This window comes from Monodelphis domestica, chromosome 1 (genome assembly GCF_027887165.1).
Source record: "Monodelphis domestica isolate mMonDom1 chromosome 1, mMonDom1.pri, whole genome shotgun sequence".
NCBI lineage: Eukaryota > Metazoa > Chordata > Mammalia > Didelphimorphia > Didelphidae > Monodelphis > Monodelphis domestica.
This window is the reverse complement of record NC_077227.1, coordinates 461093914-461113951: the sequence shown is the minus strand read 5'-3', so window position 1 is coordinate 461113951 and position 20038 is coordinate 461093914. Positions and strand designations below refer to the sequence as shown.

At 39.0% G+C, this 20038-nt stretch overlaps 2 protein-coding genes across 3 annotated transcripts in view; one reads left to right on the top strand and one right to left on the bottom strand.

Moving 5' to 3' along the window:
- Positions 1-20038, top strand: part of GOLGA2 (golgin A2) — a 42990-nt gene that overhangs the window by 3161 nt on the left and 19791 nt on the right. The gene's annotated exons all lie outside the window — the stretch shown is intronic.
- SWI5 (SWI5 homologous recombination repair protein) lies at positions 1071-20028 on the bottom strand (the record flags this gene model as incomplete). The annotated part of the gene is made up of 5 exons (XM_056812514.1): positions 1071-2804; positions 6797-6891; positions 10094-10215; positions 19203-19251; positions 19829-20028. Coding segments are annotated over 5 exons (531 nt in total), but the record flags the coding sequence as incomplete, so codon positions are not given.

The window sequence follows — 20038 nt, the reverse complement described above, 5'->3', positions numbered from 1 at the left end:
TTTTGCCTTTGAATTATGGTATTTCAAATGCTCTCCTTATTTGTAGTAGTAGCTGCCAAATCTTGTGTAAACCTAGGATTTGTTTCTAGGTACTTGAACTCTTTCTGGATATTTGAAGTATTTATTTTAACTTGGAAACTGAATTTTAGCTTACATTTCTGGAAATTTTCATTTTGGGATCTCTTTCAGGAGGTTACCAGTGAATTTTTTTTGTATTTTTACTTTGCCTTGAAGTTCCGATACAAGAATCTTAAAGAGAATGCCCAAGAGAAGGCCTACTGTTTGATCCATTTTTATAGATTAGAGAGAAAAGCTAAGTGCTAAATCAGAAGCTTTTGAAAATCCCAAGCATATGGTTTTGAAGTCTGGGAGAAATGGGATGAAGTATGAACCTGCTTATCTCCTGACCTTGTATACCTGGATGCCTGTAGCATGTGGCATGGAAATATAAATTGTCTATTATGGACAGGATGACTTAATTTGAGACAAACATCTCTTCTCTGGAGGAAAGTTGTTCGTTGTTCTCATTACATGCCTGACTGACTATTTTGGTTTGTAATTTTAACCTTTTACCTGATTCACCATTCCCACCCAGCCTCTAGGGTTATGTACCCTCATTAACCCTTCACACAGACTCTAGCCTACAGAAAACATTTGAGTCAGGCAGCTTTCTCATAGTGCTTTTAAAGGTTCTAGAGATGAGACCTTCACCCAGAACCTCTTCCAGACCTGCACATTAAGAAAAGCTTAAGACTTTGCTTTATGAGGTTTTACTCCAGTCAATCAGTCATATAAAAAACAATCATTTAAATGTCTGACTACATGCAAGAAGCAGCATGCAGATAGTAGAGAGCTGGCTTCAAAGCCAAGACCATAGATACAAATCTTACCTCTGACACATATTGGCAGTGTGACCCTCAGCAATTACAATCTCTATACTCTAGGCCAATTTCTAAACCTGTAAGTTGAAAAGAAAATGCAAAATATAGTCCCTGCCCATTTGCTTCTTTAGGAACCCATGTCAAAGGAGAAATGGCCCAAAGGAAAGACAAACAGGAATCTAGACAGTATTCTGATATTTATTTACTTTATTATAATGCTGTAAGATGGCATAGCATTTATTTCCTTGTTATAGATTATCTCTTCCAACTCTTAAGAATCTGGAATTCCTGAGACCTTTTTATCCTCTTAGAGGGCTGAGACTTTGTCTTTAGAATATTTTATCTAGAATACTAAAATATTAAAGCAGTTGTATCCATGACTATGATCCAAATCTCCTGATTAGCTGCCTGGAATTCCTTCACCCTTCAGATGGGAAGTTGCCAGAAAGAACAGCTTTCCCTTACAAAAAAGAAAACAAAGCCTGTAGCCATCTCACCAGTTCCTTGCCTGAACCGTCCTGTGCAAGGCTGTTCAGCTGATCCTTTGTAGACTATGATCCAGGCATCAGAGAACTCTTTGAAGGACTTTGGTTTATTTCTGAGGTGACACTGCCTCCCAGAGGCCCATTCATATTGTTGCACCTCTAACAGGAAATTTATTCTAGAGATTTAGGAAATGAGTTGGCTACTAGGAAACAGGAGTTTACCTAAGATGTCATCCTACAGCCAGGGGCCCTCCAGATGATGTTTGGTTAGTCCAAAGTAAAGAGGAAGAATATGTCAGTGTGGTGTTGGGATTCCCAGCCAGTCAGCCAGAGAGTAGGGACAAGGGGAAGAAAGCTATTTTTATATGGCTACCTTTTGTCCTGAATACTCACTTTTTGGTGTGTGGAGTTACTACACTGCTCCCACAACTTGGAGAAGATGCTTTGAAGTGGGATCAGAACACTCCTCTGCAATGAGAAAAGGGAGTCTACCTGTAGGCATAGGGAATTGAGGTGAAATGTTGAAAACTTAACTCTTTTCCTTATTTTGTCATCTCTTTTACTGTCTGACCTCTTGTCATATATAATAACATGGTTCAGATAGATGAGTATATAGTAGATCAAAAGACTTTTTATCCTAAGATTTTTGCTTTTCATGCCGATAGTAAAGTGTATGGGAAATAGAATAGGTGAGCCATGGCTTGAAAAGTCTTAAGAACTGTTATTTTAGCTTTATTTTAAATAGTTCCTTGGGAGTCTACCCAAGATCTAATTCTTGGTGTTGGTCTTCTTTCCTAATCAAGTCTCCATCTCTTCAGCTATTACAAGGAATGAATATAGGACAGGGTCATTACTCCAAGCTTCCAAATACTTTACACATAGTAGAGCTCATTCAAATCTTCCCTGAAAAAATTGAACCAACTGGCATAAATAGGTACACATGCAAAAATGGGGAGTGGGTTAGGACAAACTTAGGGAGTGGTTTCTATCATCACACCATTATGTAAGACAAACTATCCTAATGAATTTGAATATACAAGCAGCATCATACAAATTAATAACAATTCCAAATCTATGGATTAGGTAAATTTTTTTAATATAATATATACACACAAAGGATATAGTAAAAAATGCTAGTTCCCTATAATACTCAATTCTCAGAGGTTGTAGAGCTTAAAAATCAACCCTTCAACACATACACACTTTCTCTCTTCCTTTCCAATTGAGTATAACCTTTCTAGAAAAACACTTGTGAATACTTTATCTGCCATGATTGCCTCTCTCAGAACTCTTGTAGGTTTCTTCTTCATGCTTTCCTTGGATCTTTTTGCTTACACCAAGCTAAGATGGATGCAGGGAAAGCAACTTTCTGCTTAGTCATTCACATCCAGATCAAATTCAGGATACAGCTCCTTGGTAGTGACCCCTCTGATGCTGGCTGGAAGGGCAGAATGATGACATGAGAGAAATGAAAGTTGGGAAAGAGGCTACTGTCAGAATCTGGGCACAAAAATGCCCCAACATTTTGACCAAAAAATTCCTTTTCTCAAATCCCTGTCAGATTGACACTATTTGCCCAAGGCTTCAAGACACGCTTTTGTCTTCCATTACTTTCACCCTTTCTACAAGGTCAAAACAATCTCTAAGCTGTTTTTCATTCTTTTTTCTATGGACCCAGGACATCATCTTATCATTCATGCAGAGATGTAAAGGGATTAGACTTCAACATTCTCTTCCTCTTCCTTTTGGGAAGTCTTTTCTGATGACATTCAGTTTTCTCTTTTTGTTCCAAATTCTCTTCCTCCTCTCCCTCTCACCACTGAGATAGTAAGAAAACCAAAATCCATTACACATATGTATAGTCATTCAAAATAAATCATGTTCCAAAGAAAAAGCAAGAAAGAAAATCTTTTGTTTTTTATATCACCTTAAATTCCTAATACAGCCTTCCCTCTAACATTATCAGAGTCCTCCCTTATAATAAAGAATGAAAAAGGAAAAACAAACATATCCAGTCAAATGTTATATATGGTAGTTAGTGTCCCTCACACCAAGAATGTCAGGAGGTGCATTCTCAAATCTCCTCTTTGAGGCTAAGCTTGTTCATTATAATTTTTTTTTTAACTTTGGGACCAAACACTTAAAAGATAAGCACTTCCATAGAACAGGAGAGGATTATACACGAAGCTCCAAATCTGTCATTTCATTATAAGTTCATATTTCATTTAGTTTACTGTTTTTTTCTATTGTTATGTAACATTTTCCTGATTCTGCTTACTTTGCTGTAGGTTCATATAAGTCTTTTCCTGTTTCCTTTATTCTTCACAGTAATTGTTTATTCCAGTGCAATATTATTCCATTATGTTAACATACAATGAGTTCAGCCTTTCCTCAGTGGATGGGGTGGTACTTTGTTTTGGGGTCTTTGCTACTGCAAAAAAGCTGCTACTCAACAGGAGAATGGCAGAGAAAGGGGAAAAGAAGGGAGGGGGAATGATCAAGAAGGTAAATTAAAGGAAGGATTGATCCTGAGGGGAAAAAAATCTAATATACAAAAATGTTAATATCTTTCTTTAAGGTGGCAAAGGGATGAATATGAGGGGATACCCATAAATGGATGAACATAAATGTGGTGAGATACTATTGTGTTGTAAAGAATAAGTTTCAGAGAAAACTAGGGAAAATGGTAGGAACTGATACAGAAAACAGAAGAACAATTTATACAATGAAAACAATATGGTAAAGCCAAACTCTGAAAGAATTATTTTTCTTACCAGTTTAATGACCAACCATGATTCCAGAGGCCTAATGATGAAATATGGTGCCTGCCTCCTTATAAGGAGGTAGCCTCAAGAGTACAGAATTAAAAAAAATTTTTTTGAGGCATGGCCAAAGTGGATATTTGTTTTTCTTTAGTTCTCAATTAGGTCTAGGGGTAGAGCATGGGGGTTTGGGTAGGAGAGTGAGAAATGAATTTTCATGGATTCGAAAAAAACCCAACAATTTTTTAAAAGTGTTACTATAAATATTTTGTTATGGGGTACATATTGTCTTTGGGTCAAAGGGTATGACTTAGTCTCTTCCTTAGTATAACTTAAACTGTTGACCAAAATGGTTAGATCAATTCACAGCTATATTAACAGCGTTTTTGTGTGGCTTTTTTCCCAAAAGCCCTCCAACACTGATCAATCCGTCTTTTAACATCTTTGCCATTAGCTTGATTGAGGTGAAACCTTGAGTTGTTTTGATTTTTGTTTCTTATTATTTGGAACTTTTTATATGGCTAATAGTTTGCAATTCTCTTAAGAACTGATTGTTCATATCCTTTGGGAATGGCTTATATGCTATATTTGTGTTAGTTCCTTATGCCTTGGTTATCCGAAATACTTGATTAGCTGGTTCAGTGGATAAAGTCAGCCCTGGATTCAGGATGACCTGGGTTCAAATTTTGCCTCAGTCACTTCCTAGCTATTGAAATAAAAATCATTCCTAGATGGATGGGAGATGATAACCACCTACCTAGGGACCTCTTCAGGGCCAGTAAAGCACAAAACCCCCTGGGCTCTAGAAACAAAGTTTATTCCCAAATGTCTAGCCCTTATTGCTCTTCTGCCTATTTAGTATTCCTTCCTTCTCTCTTTCTTTCTTTCCCTTTACCTTCTGTCTTAGAATCAATACTGTGTATTGGTTCCAAGGCAGAAGAACAGTAAGGACTAGGAAGTGTCTGAGACTAGATTCAAACCTAGGACCTCCCCATCTCTGGGCTTGGCTGTCAATCCACTGAACCACCCAACTGCCCCCTATTTAGTATATATTCTAAGAGAAAAGGGGTAAGGGCTTACCCGCCCCCCCCCTCCCCTGAATACTTCCCTTCTGGGAAGACAAAAATAAAAATGACTATATGGGGAAGAATCAGAAACAAATTGAATTTAACTCAATTTCAACAAGACATAAATTACTTGGGAACTCCCTATTTAACAAGAACTGCTAGGAAAACTGGAAGGCAGTTTGGCAGAAAGAAGTTTTAGATTGATATCTATATGTACTACAATAAGCTTGAAATGGATAGGACACCTGACTGATAAAAATCACATCATTAAAAAAATGAAAAGAAACTAGATTAGGTATCTTTTCATGGCTATAAAAGGAGGAAAATTCTATGGAAAATTCTCCAATTTCATAGAGCTGCCCTTAGAGACCTACACACTTTTGCTGGCACTCAAGAAATAAGCAGGCAGATCTTCTGACAATGATCTAAAATGATTATTGGTTGCTAAATAATTCGCTGAGCATGTACAACATATATTAGATGCTAGATGGGGTTGGAAAGGCACTTAAACAAATTTAAAACAAACTGGATGCTCTTCAGTTGAGGGAATGGCTGATGGTCCATGAATGTAATGGAGTATTATTTTATCATGAGAAATTATGGATGTTGAGAATTAGAGAGATTTGGGAAGACATCTAAATTTATGCAGAATAGAATTAGGATCAGGTCAATTAATAGGATAACTACAATAATGTAAAGAAAAAGAAGAAAGATTTCATGAAAAAGGCCTCTTTCCCCTTGGGAAAAAAGTAATGGACAAAAAGATAAATACATTTCCAGACTTGGACAATGTGTTGATTTGTTTTGCTTGTCTATACTTATTTACAACAATGGAGAGCTTCTTTTGTGGGGGAGGGGAGTTTACAGGGAATGATGGAGATGTTTAAAAAAAAAAAGCATGAATAAAGCATTAAGAAATATACAAAAGAAAACCAAATACCTCAGAAGACACAAACTAAGCAATTTTGTTTTACTATCTTGTTAAATTTAACATATACTTTAAAAAATTATGTAAAAGAAGTTCAGCTTCATATATGATCCTTTTTCATTATATATTAACATTTCTGTTGATAGTCATAATAAACAAAAGGAATTTTAAAAGAACTTAAAAGCATCTTCCCTCTATCTCTAGAACTTTATTTATGACTAAAGGCTGCCAGAGGAGATTCTTAGAAAGGACAAAAAGGATCATTAAACAACAAAGGGCTGTTCTTTTGCTGTTGTTACATTAACAAGTTAGCAATTTGAGGACAAATAGAATCTCTCAAATGATCCATATAGATAGATACATCAAAGTTCTCCAATTATTTACCCAAGTTGGGTAGGAGGGACATTATCAGAAAATTGTCCTCATTTAGGTCCTAGGGAAGTTAGAGGTACCTGTTACAACCTATAGGCAGCTCCCCAAACAAGCATGCCAATCGCATGGATAAGGGAAGTTGGGAACTAAAATACAAACAGCCTAGTCATTCGCCAGTTGGCTGTAATTAGTGAGTTTGAGACAAGAGGAGTTCTAAGAATGCAGAGCTGAATATATTGGTAGGAGGCATGGAGGTGGGGCAAAGGTGGTCTCTAAAGCCAGAGAACTCCCCACCACTCACCTAATTTTCCCATTAACATCTGGCCCACATCTTTAATGTCATTGTACTCATGGAGCAGGGAAATGTGGTCCTCCAACTCAGACACAACATAGCCTCTGAAACACAGAAAGAGAGGTAGACAAATGAAAAGCCACATAAGGATTAGAGGCTGCCATAGCAATGAGGAATAACAAATATATGCTTAATCAAAGTGAAATGATATGTGGGCAAGGGCTTGGTGCTCATGAACAAAATGATGGATTTGGACAGACACAGCTCTGCCGCTTTCTGGCTCTGGACCACTGACAAGTACTTACATCTCTGGACCAGTTTTCTTATCTATATGATGAGGTTGATAATGTTTACCCTGGCTACTTTACAGTGAGGTGGTGAGGAAAGCCCTTCAAATACTATGGAAATGTGAGTTACTGTTATCATCTAGCAAGGAAACCAGGCTGGAGTATGAAGGTGTGAAGAAGGGAAGAGAAGGTGCCTTTCTAGTTAAATATTAGGAGAGAGGCTCAAAAGTTCAAGAAATGGAGAGGTCATTTAGTCCAACCTCATTTTATAACTGAGGGAATGAAGCAAAGAGTGATATATGCCTGGGTCACAGTTGCACAGAGTGAAAGGGGCAGATCAGATTCAAACCTGGCCTTTGGATGTCATCCCATTCTTCCTACTACTTTTTTTTAATAACCCTCATTTTCTGTCTTAGAATAGATACTGAGTATTGGTTCCCAGGCAGAAGAGCCATGAGGGCTAGGCAGTGGGGGTTAAGTGACTTGCCCAGGGACACACAGCTAAAAAGGTCAGAACTAAACCCAGGACCTTCCATCTCTAGGCCTGACACACTGTCGGGTGAGCTGCCCCTTACATCTTACTATTTTGAAAATCAATTTCAAACTAGGCAAGAAAAGTAATTAAACTGTTTACAGTCAGCTACAGAAAACTCTGTGGGATATATACTCCATTCAGGTGAATGGCAATGAGAGAAGATCTGTATGTACCAATATATTCATAAGGACATTATCTATAATTAGAAAAAGCTGCAAACAAAACATGTGCCCAGCAACTGGAGAATAGCTGAACCAAATAAGTATATTAATGCCATGGTAGATTAGTGTGCTATAAGGAATGACGAAGGTGAAGGATGCATAGAAGTGTGTGGAAAGGTTCGAGTGTCATGAAGCCAAGTAAAAGATGCATAGCCAAAATTGTTTATACAGAGGGACTACAACAATGTCAATAAAAACAATACCAAAAGCAACAAAATGTGGGTCAATTTCAATGGGCAATCTTGGTACACAGTTATTTTTCTTTCTTTCTTTCTTTTTTTTAAACCCTTACCTTCCATCTTGGAGTCAATATTGTGTATCTGAGGTCAAATTTGAACTCAGGACCTCTCATCTCTAGGCCTGGCTCTCAATCCACTGAGCCACCCAGCTGCCCCTTATTTTTATTTTTTAAAAACCCTTACCTTCTGTCTTAGAAGAGACACTAAATATTGGTTCCAAGGCAGAAGAGAGAAATATGGGCTAGATGACTGGGGTTAAGTGACTGGCCCAAGGTTAAGCTAGAAGTGTCTGAGGCTACATTTGAACCCAGGACCTACCATCTCCAAGCTTCAGGCTCTGTCTACATATACATATCTATGGAGTCATCTAACTGCCCTGGTATTCACTTAATAATATTAAAGGGCACATTCTTCCTTTCAAACAAGTGGTAAATGACAAAAGTGCAAAATGGCATGATAAAAAAAAAGTGTATTTGAGAAAACACAATATGAACAAGAATTCCCAAAGAATTCAAAGGTCAATTTCTACATAAAAAATGAAAATCTAGCCAGTTGGTCATGTTGAGTGTTTATCAAACAGGCAGCTGGGAAAAGTTCCAAGAGGGTCACAGACATGAAAGTAATAGGAACTTCAACTAGATGTTTGGGGGTGTCTTTGTGATGGAGCCTTTTCTATCCTTTATGTCATCCCTCCATCCCCCATCATACCCAAAAGAGGTGTCCTACAGGCTTTTCACTTTGGGTAGAGGGAATGATATGAACCCTAAGAGGCCACTAAAATACAGGTTAAGGCACTGATCAAAATTTATAATCTGTCTAAAGACTCTCTGCAGTCTTAAGTAGTTCTATGAACTCTACAGAGGTAAGAAATCCTAGAAATGCAAAATCCTCAAACTGCTAATTCAAAGACAGTGAGATTTCATGCTGATCTAACTCTTAGCCCTCAGTCTTTCATACTATATCATCATATGTCTGATGATGTTTTTTAAAATTAAAATCCTTACCTTCTGTCTTAGAATCAATATTATGTATTGGTTCCAAGCAGAAGAGCAGTAAGGGCTAGGCAATGGGGGTCAAGTGACTTGCCCAGGGTCACACAGCTAGAAAGTATCTGAGGTCAAATTTGAACCCAGGACCTCCCATCTCTAGGCCTGGCACTCAATCCACTGAGCCACCCAGCTGCCCCCTGATGATATTGTTTTGTAAGATTTTGTAAGAATATTGTTTTATAAGAACTCTTAAGATCCAGGCAGCAAAGTAGCACAGTGAATAGAATGCCAGGCCTGGAAGGACCATGGTTCAAATTTAGTCTCAAACACTTCCTCTGGGCAAGTCAGTCACTTAACTGGATTGCCCAGCCCTTGCTGCTCTTCCCTCTTAGAACCGACATCAAAACAGAAGGTAAGAGGATTTAAAAAAAAAAAAGGAATTCTTAAGATTTTTTTTAAGGTGTTTTCCAGTTCAGTTACAAATGTTAGAATTAGAGTTAGCCTTCTAAGTCCACCCTCTCATCCTCAGCTGAGGAAAATGAAGATGTGACTGGATAAAAGTTAGTTCTAGAACTGGAGCCAAGAACTAGGTCTAGTCCTCTTGTCACCTAGATGGGGTTGGGCCTCCCTTGAGAGCCTGGAAACTCAAGGGAAGAAACCATGTCAGTGTGGTACAGTGGAGGCTGGGTCAGGGCCAGAATGTGGAAACCAAGGACTAAGATTCTAGTCTCAGCTCTGACATTTATTAGCTATGAAACTGGAGAGAGTAGTTTCTTCTCCCAGATTTCCAGCTTCTTCATCTATAAAAGGAGAATAAGAAGGTTTGTACTGTTCAACTTTACTGGGATTCTATGAACCTCAAATGTGATGTTTATAAACTGTAAAATGATATATACATGTACTACTCCTCTTCTTCTTCTTTCAATACCCCTAGAATACTTAATGATCATGATGCTTTGATATAGTGGGTCCTCAAATCATGGTATTTAGTAAACAAACTCCTGACACAAGTAAGAGATCTTGTAAAAAACCTACTCAGCCACCAGCTGGGAGATCTCCTGATCCAAAGCATCCCTTTTTTGCTTTAGCTCCTGGATTTCAAGCTGTAGGGAATCCTCATTGGTCTCATCAGCCTGGTCAGACTTGGGAGTGGGCACCTAAATGACATAATGAGAAAGGTTGTGAGTATTGACTGACTTACCTATAGGTCAATATGGTCAGCCTCCCCCCTACCCTGGTATCCATATCAACTGAACTGGGTTCTCTTCCCAATTCTATCCTGCCAAAAACAGCTTAATAGGATGGAGGTTGACACTTCCTGGTTGTGTGGCCCTGGGCAAATCAACTGAAATCCCTGAGCCTCAAGTTTCAACATTTGAACCTGTACAACCTCCCTACCAAGGTTGTTGTAAAAGGAAGTACACTGCAAAATTTGGAAGTGCTATTAAAAATTCTAGTTCACTATTTACCCTATTTACCAAGTGACAAGGATTGGGAGTAGGGTTTTCCCAATACTTGACTTTTTCCTTTGCCCTTCATTCCTCTCAGAGATACTGGGGAGATGAAGGTGATGTCTAAGCCTCAAAAAAATAAAAATTTAAAAAAAAAAGGGGGAAGAAGAAGAAAGTGGGACACCTAACGTTTTAAAGAGCAGGCCCCTGGAACATGTACCTAAAATGATCCAGAAAGAACTGAAGAAGACAGTCCAAGGCAAAGAACAGGAAAAACTACTTTGTGACAAAGAATACTGGATGCAGTATATCTCCTTACTCTCTCTCTGAACCACAGTTACCTCACCTGTCAAATGGTGAGATTAGACTAAATGATCTATGCCAAGCACTGAGAGATGCTAATGGAGGCAAAAAGATAAGTCATGAATCTAAAGGAGTTTATAATGGGTCAACAGACAGACACATATAATACTACAAAATAGAACATGAAATTGAACACTGATTCAATTATCACTAATCTCTCTCTCTCAACCTCTAGACACATCTCAATGCCTACTGGACAGTTTGAACTGGATGTCCCTTAGACATTTTTTTTAAACCCTTACCTCCTGTCTTAGAATCAATAATAAGTAACAGTTCCAAGGCAGAAGAGTGGCAAGAGCTAAGCATTTTGGGTTGTGTCTAGGAAGTGTCTGAGGCTACATTTGAACCCAGGACCTCCTATCTCCAGGTCTTGGTTCTCAATCTACTAAGCCACCTAGCTTTCCCAAGTTTCATAGATATCTTAAAAACTAGAACATATCTGAACATGAACTAGTTATTTTTTCCTTATAACACTCCCTACTTCTAAACTACCCTATTACTATTTTTTTTAAACCCTTACTTTCCATCTTAGAATCAATACTAAGTATCAGTTCCAAAGCAGAACAGTAAGGGCTAGGCAATTAAGTGACTTGCCCAAGGTCTTACTGCTAAGAAATGTCAGAGGTCAATTCTGAACCCAGGACCTCCCATTTCCAGGTCCAGCAAGCCACCTAGCTGCTCCTCTTAAACTGAGTCTTGAAGAAAGCTAGATATTGGCTTTACAGGCATGGAAGACAGCCAATGCAAATATAGAGAAATGTGAGATGGAATACTGTGTATAATGTAGAGCAGGGAGAAGAGTTTGGCTGGATCACAGAGCATATGGAGGGAAATAATGTGTGAGACTGGAGAGGGCAGGTAGGTGGCTCAATGGATAGAGTGCCAGACCTCAAGACAGGAGGTCCTGGGTTCAAATGTGGCCTCAGATATTTCCCAGCTATGTGACCCTAGGCAAGTCACTTTAATACTCGTTACCTAGCTTTTACTGCTCTTCTGCCTTAGAACTGCTACTTAGTACTAATTCTAAGACAGAAGGTAAGGGTTTAAAAAGAAAAGACAATTGGAATGATAGGAAGGAGCCAAATTGTGAAGAACTTTAAGTGACAGATAGAGAGGCTTATAACTGATCCTAAAAGTAATAAGGAATCCCCAGAATTTATTAAAGAGTGAGGAATGATACAATCAGACCTGCAATTTCAGAAAATGACTTTAGCAGCTATGTGGAAAAGTAGATTGAAGAGACTGAAAGACAGGGAGACTAATGAGGCTATTTTAATAGTCGAGAGGTGATAGAGGGGTTAAATAAAACTGAATTAAAGGGATGAGCTATATGAGGAGAGAGATGTAGTGAAAGAAATGACAAGATTATGAAGTAAAAGCGAGAAGTCAGTCAAGGCTTTGAGCTTAGGTGATTAGAGAATTGGTGGTGCCCTCTTAGGGCAGTGATGGCAAACCTTTTAGAAACAGAGTACCCAAACTGCTCCCTTACCCTAGACAGGGGAGGAAGGGCTCCCATTGGGCTGCTGGGCAGAGGAGTGGGGCCTGTGAGAAATGTCCTCAGGCATGCATGGTCAGGGGGAGGGGAACAAGCTACTCCAACATGAGTGTCATAGGTTTGCCAACAGCTCTAATGTAATAGGGAAATTCAAAAGAGATCAGACTTTGAGGAGGAAAATCATGAGTTCTGTTTTGGACATGTTAAGTTTGAGATAGTTATGGAAAATAGTTTGAAATATGCAGTAGTGATTGATGATGCAAAACTTAAGCTTAGGAAGCAGCTAGGTAGCAACATTGATAGAGAGGACCAGGCCTGGAGTTGGGAGGACCTGGGTTCAAATCTGGCCTCAGAAACTTCCTAGTTGTGTGACCCTGGGCAAGGCCCATTTGCCTAGCCCTTGCCCTCCTAACTAAGAGTTGTTGCTGAGACAGAAAGTGAAGGCTTAAAAAACAAATGAATTCAGGAGAAAGACTAGAGCTGATAGGCATGGATATAGATAGATCTGGAAATAATCTGCATAGGCTTATTAATTTAACCCATGGGAGCTCATGAGTTCACTAAGTTAAAAAAATGTCAAGAAGAGAAAACAATACAAAGCCTTGGGATATATCCACAGTGGATGGAAGGGTACAAAAATGAATTCCAGCAAAGGGTTCTGAGAAGGAATGGTTGGATAGGTAAGAGAACCAGGAGATAGCTGTGTCACAAAAACTCAGACAAGAGGGTGGTAAATGGTATCCAGGAAGAGGAGAGGGTGGTCATCAGTATCAAATGCTAAAGAGGTCAAGAAGGATAAGTGAAAATAGGCCATTAGATTTGTCAGTTAAGAGAACCCTAGTAATGGGAAAGAGCACTTTGAGTCTGAAGTCAGATTTTTTTTTTCCAACCCTTACCTTCTGCCTTAGAATCCATACTGAATCCATTGGTTCCAAGGCAGAAGAATGGTAAGGGCTAGGCAATGGGGGTCAAGTAACTTGTCCAGAGTCACACAGCAAGGAAATGTCTGAGGCCACATTTGAACCCAGGATCTCCCATCTCTAGAGCTTGCTCTCAATCCACTGAGCCACCCAGCTACCCCCGAGTCAGATATTTTTAAAAAAGTCTGACTGCAGATGTTTTATGTTTGCATTTTAAATTTATTTAAATTTTTTCTCCAGTTATGTATAAAAGCAGTATCCTCTCTGACCTCCCTCAATAAGATGGTAAGCAATCTGATATAGATTTTATATGTGTAATCATGTCAAACTTTGCAGAGGCTTTAGAAGAGAGAAAGAAGACAAGAGGAGGCACTGAGTATAGTTTTTTCAAGGACTTTAGCCATGAAAAGGAGATATAGAAAAAAAGCAAGAGTAATTAGTGATCTTTAATGATAGGAGAGACTTGTACATATTTGTAGATAACAGGGAAAAATAGGGAGAAACTAAAAATGTCTGGTTTGGGGTTTTTTTAATCTTTATTTTATTTTAATAACAAATTTCCACATAAGTTTTCCAAAGTTATATGATTCAGATTGTCTTCCTCTTTTCCCTCCCCCTTCCTGGAGTTGATGAGCAATTCAATCTGGGTTATACATATATTATCATGCAAAACTTATTCCATATTAATCATTTGTGTAAGTGAATAAGTAATTTTATAAAACCAAAACTCCAAACCATACACCCAAATAAACCAATGATAAATCCTGTTTTCTTCTGCATTTATATTCCAACAGTTTTCTCTAGAAGTGGATAGCTTTCTTTTTCATTAGTCCCTCAGAACTGTCCTGGATCATCGTATTGCTGTTAGCAACAAAATCTATCACATTTGATTGTTCCACATTTCAGTTACTGTGTATAATGTCTTCCTGGTTCTGTTTATTTCACTCTGCATGGGTTCACATAGGTCTTTCCAGTTCTTTCTGAAATCATCTTGTTCATCATTCCTTATAGCACAATAGTATTCCATCACCATCACATACCACAGTTCACCCATTCCCCAACTAAGGGACATCCCTTTAGTTTCCAATTCTTTGCCCACCACAAAAAGAGCAGCTATCAATATTTTTGTACAAACAGGTCCTTTCCCATTAAAAAAAAAATCTCTTTGGATTACAGACCTGATAATGGTATTGCTGGATCAAAAGGTATGCATTCTTTTATAGCTCTTAGGTGTTAATGGGAACAGTTTTGGGGGGAATTTGAAAGAGGATGGTATGAAAGGTATACATAATGGCACTGTTCTTAGTGAAAAAGATTATCTCGCTGTCAAGAGAATGGATTAAAGAAGAAAATGAGAGATGATATCAAGGGATTTTGAGGATTTTGTTTTCCTTCAGTAAAATGGGAGTTAAGGAATCTTGAGTACCACCTCACATCAATCAGATTGGCTAACATAAGAGAAAAGGAAAATGATAAATGATGGAGGGGATATGGAAAAATAGGGCCACTAATGCACTGTTGGTTTGGTTATGAACTGGTCTGACCACTCTGGAGATCAATTTGGAAATATGTTTTAAGAACTATAAGACTGTGCATACCCTTTGACTTAGCAATACCACTATACTAGATATATACTCCAAAGAGATCAAAGAAAAAAGAAAAAGACTTACATATACAATATATAAATATTTATAGCAGCTCTTTTCGTAGTGGCAAAGAATTGAAAATTGATGGAGTGCCCATCGATTGGGGAATAGCTAAACAAGTTGTGATATATGGTTATGAAGGAATACTGTTTGCTATAAGAAAGGATAAAGGGGATGGTTTCAGAAAAACTTGGGAAAGGTTAGATGAACTGATGCAAAGTGAAGGAAGCAAAACTAGGGGAACATTGTACACACTAACAGCAATAGTATAAAGATGGTCAACTGTTGAAAAGATTTAACCACTAATACAATGATCCAAGACAATTCTAAGACTCACAAAGAAAAATGCTATCTACATTCAGAGAGAAATGATAAACTGAGTGTAGATTGAAACAGGCTTTTTTCACTTTCTTTTTCTTTTCTTTTCTTTGCAACATGGCTAATATGGAAAAGTTTCCCATGATCATATTGCTTGCCTTCTCAATGGATGAGAGAGGGGTTGAGGGGAGGGAGAAAATGCAAACTAAAATGTTTTTTAGGGAAGAGCTAAGTGGCTCAGGGCATTGAGAGACAGGTCTAGAGACAGGAGGCCCTAGGTTCAAATCTGGCCTCAGACACTTCCCAAATGTGTGACCCTGGTTAAGTCATTTAACCCCTATTGCCTAACCCTTACTGCTCTTCTGCCTTAGAACCAATACACAGTATTAAGTCTAAGATGGAAGTTAAGGGTTTAGAAAAATGTTTTTAAAATGAATGTTAAAGTATAATTTTTAAAAATAAAATATTTTAAAATTTTAAAACTTTTGAAAAAAATAATTCAGATCCTCAGCTGAGAGGGTAGAAGGGAGAGGAAGGTATAGGAGGTTGGAGGAGAGAAGATAAAGTATGAAACAACCTCTGTGGAAAGTGAGAATAAAGCATCAGTTAGGGAGAAATAAAGACTGCTTTGCTATAGTGAGGGTCCCATTAAGATTAGCTAATATAAAATTTAAAACATGAGTGGTCAGCGTGGTGGAATGATGCATTCCAGCTCTGTTCAGCAACACAAGGACACCAGAGGCAAAGTGGTGGGAGTAATGTAGGGTTAATTTTTGGCAAGGAATGAGTGCCAACAGTACAAAGAAGTAAGGGATTTGAAATTAAGAGGGCAAAATAGAGTTTAACTGGTTAACTAATAAGATCAAAGTTAGAAAGGAGGAAAGTGAAATCAGAACAGAGGCAAAGGCCTGAGAAAGTACTAAAGGGTGAATTATGAGATGAAGAATTGGTTTAGGATGGTAAGGCATAGGGAGTGATGGAATGATATGCTATAAGAGGAATATGAGTTTTTCATTGTGAGATATAATGCATAAGGATGATGCTGAGATCTTAGAGGATGACCATCCCTGGGGATAAATCATGGGATTTGAATATATACCAGATACGGAATGCCTTGAAAAAGGAAGAAGAATGAACTGGGACCAGTAAATGTTAGACACTATGATTCTGAGTTTTTCAAAATAAAATAAAATAAAATAAAACAACAAAATGCCCTCTCAAGGGCATAATTTGTACATAAATTACATCAAAATCAGGAATTATATAATCTTTTTTAAAAATGAAGAATGAGTAGGAGTCAAGAGAAAAAGAAAGGGGAGGGCATTCCAGGTAGCCACAGAGGTAGGAATGAACTTAACTTTTTGTGGGGGGCAATAAGACTAGTTTGATTGGAGCAAAAGGAGCATTAAAAAATAAGGTTAGAAAGGTAGAACAAGATTAGATTGCAAAAAGTCTTCTATACCTGTATCAACCTGATGTTTTAAGTGGTCTGGGCATTACTAGAGATTTTTAAATTAGAGGGTAATATGATGTGTTTTGACAAATTTAACCTGGAAATGGCAGTGTGAATGGTGGATTAGAAGGAAGCTATGGTCATGGTAAGAGTGAAAAGGTGTGATTTTTAAATCTCCTCCATCTTGCTTGGTCTAGCATCCAAAATTGTGCACACCCACACTACACGGGCATGTGCTAGTCAATGACAAATCAGAAATAACTAACTGCCCACCTGGGCTGTCCTAAGCCAAGCTTGAGCCACTATTGGCACGTGTGAGGCACAGGAAGTGAGGTAAAGAACAGCCTCTGGAGTTCACAGACTTCCTGTGGATAGGGCTAGGAGCCAGTTCGTTCTAGGAGCTTGAGCAGGGAAGAGGTCTGCAGGCAGCTTTCCTTCAGATGGGTCACGTGAGTGAAAGGACTGATTCCCTTTCCTGCCTTGGCCTTCCAAGGCCTAAACTCCCTCTGGCTCTACCAGAAGGTTGAGCTAACCCCTTTCCTTGTCCCCTTCTTTCCTTCTCTCCCTCTCCTTCTTTCTTACTCCCGTTGTAATTAAACTGCCATAAAACTCCATTCTGACTTGAGTGTTTCATTTAGGAATTTCATAAGTGAATTCCTTGGCAACCTTAAATTAATATATATCAGTCTTTTAAAGTGATTTCAATATCACAGAGGTCAATAGTGAAATGGAAAGTGACAAGGAAGAAAGACAATGTAAATAGCATACAAGTTCTGATAAATGTGGAGGTGAGGGAGTGAGAAAGATCACAAATGGCTGCCATTTCTCAGCAACTGAAAATGAAAGAAAAAGGGAAGTTAAGAAGAAAAGGCAATTTTGAGAAAGACACTGATGAGATCAGTTTTGGATACACTGAGTGCATCTAGTGTAGTAAAAGCAAGACATAAAAATGGGAAAATCCAGGAGGTGTAGTTAGAAATGTAAAATGCATCTAAAAGGTTTAGATTTTAGAAGTCATCAGCAGAAGTTAGACAGAACAGGAGAAGAAATGCCCACAGACTAAGCAATCAAGTATAGAAAGAGAAAGAGACAATTGGGGAATGGCTGAAAAAAACCTTAGTACAAGTTGGTGATGGAATGCTATTGTGCAATAAGAAATAATAAGCAAGATGACTTCAGAAAAAGCTGAAAAGATCTGCAGGAATTGATACAGAGCGAAATAAGTGGAACTGGGAGCACATTGTACACAATAACAGCAATACTGTACAATGATTACCTGTGAAAACTTGGCTATTCTCAGCAATCCAATGATCTGGGACAATCCTGAAAGACCTATGATGGGGAATGCTATCTATCTTCAGAGAAAGAACTGTTGAAGTTCATCTTTCATATCAGTATATTTATGGTTCTTATTTTGGGGTTTTGGTTATGTATAAATTTGCTCTTACAAAGAGACAGAGGAATGACTAAGGGGGCGAAAAAGCAGAATAGTATTGCCTCATGAAGGAAAAGGGAGAATAGGGTTCCAAGAAGGAGGTAGCAGAGAATAGTATAGATTTCTTCATTAAGGTCATATTAAAAGACCATTGGAAATATTTGAAGGGTTTGGGTAGAGTGAAAAGGGCAGAAATAAGACTGTCAATGTTAAAGAGCAAAGAGGATGATGAAAGCACCTACATGGTACCATGTAGGTTTAGTAGTAAAAGGGAAGGGATAAGTAAGATAGTAACTAGTTGGAGGGGTGGGGATAGGATCAAGGGAGGTTGCTTTTTTCTCCCAAGATTAGGGAAATCTGTCTTTATTTATTTATTATTTTTTTTAATCCCTTACCTTGGTAAGGGTTAGGCAACCAGAGTTAAGTGATTTGCCCTGGGTCACACAGCTGGGAAGTGTCTGAGGCCAAATTTGAACCTAGGACCTCCCACCTCTAGGCCTGGCTGTCAATCCACTGAACTACCCAGCTGCCCCCAATCTGTGTGTTTAAAGGTAGAGGGGAAGCAACTAATTGAGAGAAAAAGATGGTAGAGAGAAAGTATGGAACAAGATTTTAAGGCAAGAAGAGCACAAAAGGGGTTAGCTTTGGACAGGACTCTATCTCAATCTGGTCAGGATGAGAAAACATACTTAGAGGCAGAAGGTAGAGGAGATGAGATGAAGATAACATCAGATATCCTGTCTGAACCAACTTAGTCAAGTAGGGAGCAGACAAGTCATTCAATTTATCAGATATTTATTAAACCTCTAATATAGCTGAGTACATCTAGTGGAGGTGGAAGGAGACATTGGAGGCATGAGAAAAAGAAAGGTTTTTAAGAGATGCTATGAGAACTTCTGCTATGGAATCAAAACAATCAAGAAAAGGATTGCAGGGCTGTAAAAGACCTAGAGAAACTGGGGAAAGATAAATTGCTAATGAGGCAGAATGGGATATTGAGATGTATAGGAAAGAAGGAAGGGGTCCTAGAAAGAAGCCTTTAAGAACTTGGATACATACTCACAGGAGATCGAAAAGTTGCCGAATGTCGTTTGGAGAGTCCTAGTCGTGTCCTGGAAAGCAACCAAGGAAAAGGGGTGGTTAGGAACCCAGAAATTGTGGCAAGGGGGGAGACCCTAAAAAGTTATGAGAGCCAGGAGAGCCTCTGGAGTGAGGGCAGGTGGGAAGAGAAACAATCAGATTATTCGGGCAAGCGCTTTTGAGAAGGGATGGAGACTCTAAGGTAAGTTAGAGTAGCCTCTAAAGGAAGACAGGTCCATAAATCTCTCCTAAAGGGGCTGAGTCTCTGGGGAAAGAGGTGTCAATGGAAAGGGTTGGAACTTTGGGTTGTGATCTTTAAAGGGAACAAGGTCTTTGAAGGGATTTACTGGAGACCAGTCTCTTGAGACCAGGGTTTCTGAAGTGGGTAGGACCTTAAAGGAGAAGGCGGGTCTTTTAAAAGGTATGAAATTTCTGATGATACTCATGATGGGGTTTGAGGGTGGTAAAGAAGCATTTATTAGCGTCCACTATGAGCCAGGCCCGGTGCTGGGTGCTTTTGGAGGAGGGGTCGCTGAAGGGGGCTGAGATTTCCCGAGGAAGAAGTTTCGAAAGATGCCTGATCTTAGGGGAGTCTTGTCCCCGTCGCACCTCCGGAGGCCCGGAGGCCCGGGCTCCCCTCCCGAGGGTCTCTGAAGTGCGCGGGGCTCCAGGGCTTCCTGGGAAGTGGAGCTGCGGGGAGGTTCGCTCCCAGAGCAGCGCGTTCTCGAAGAAAGTCCCAAAGAATTCGCGCCAGCGTGGAGAAGGCCGGGAGAAGATAGAAAGGGCCAAAAGCGAAAAGGCGGGGGGACTCACGCGCGA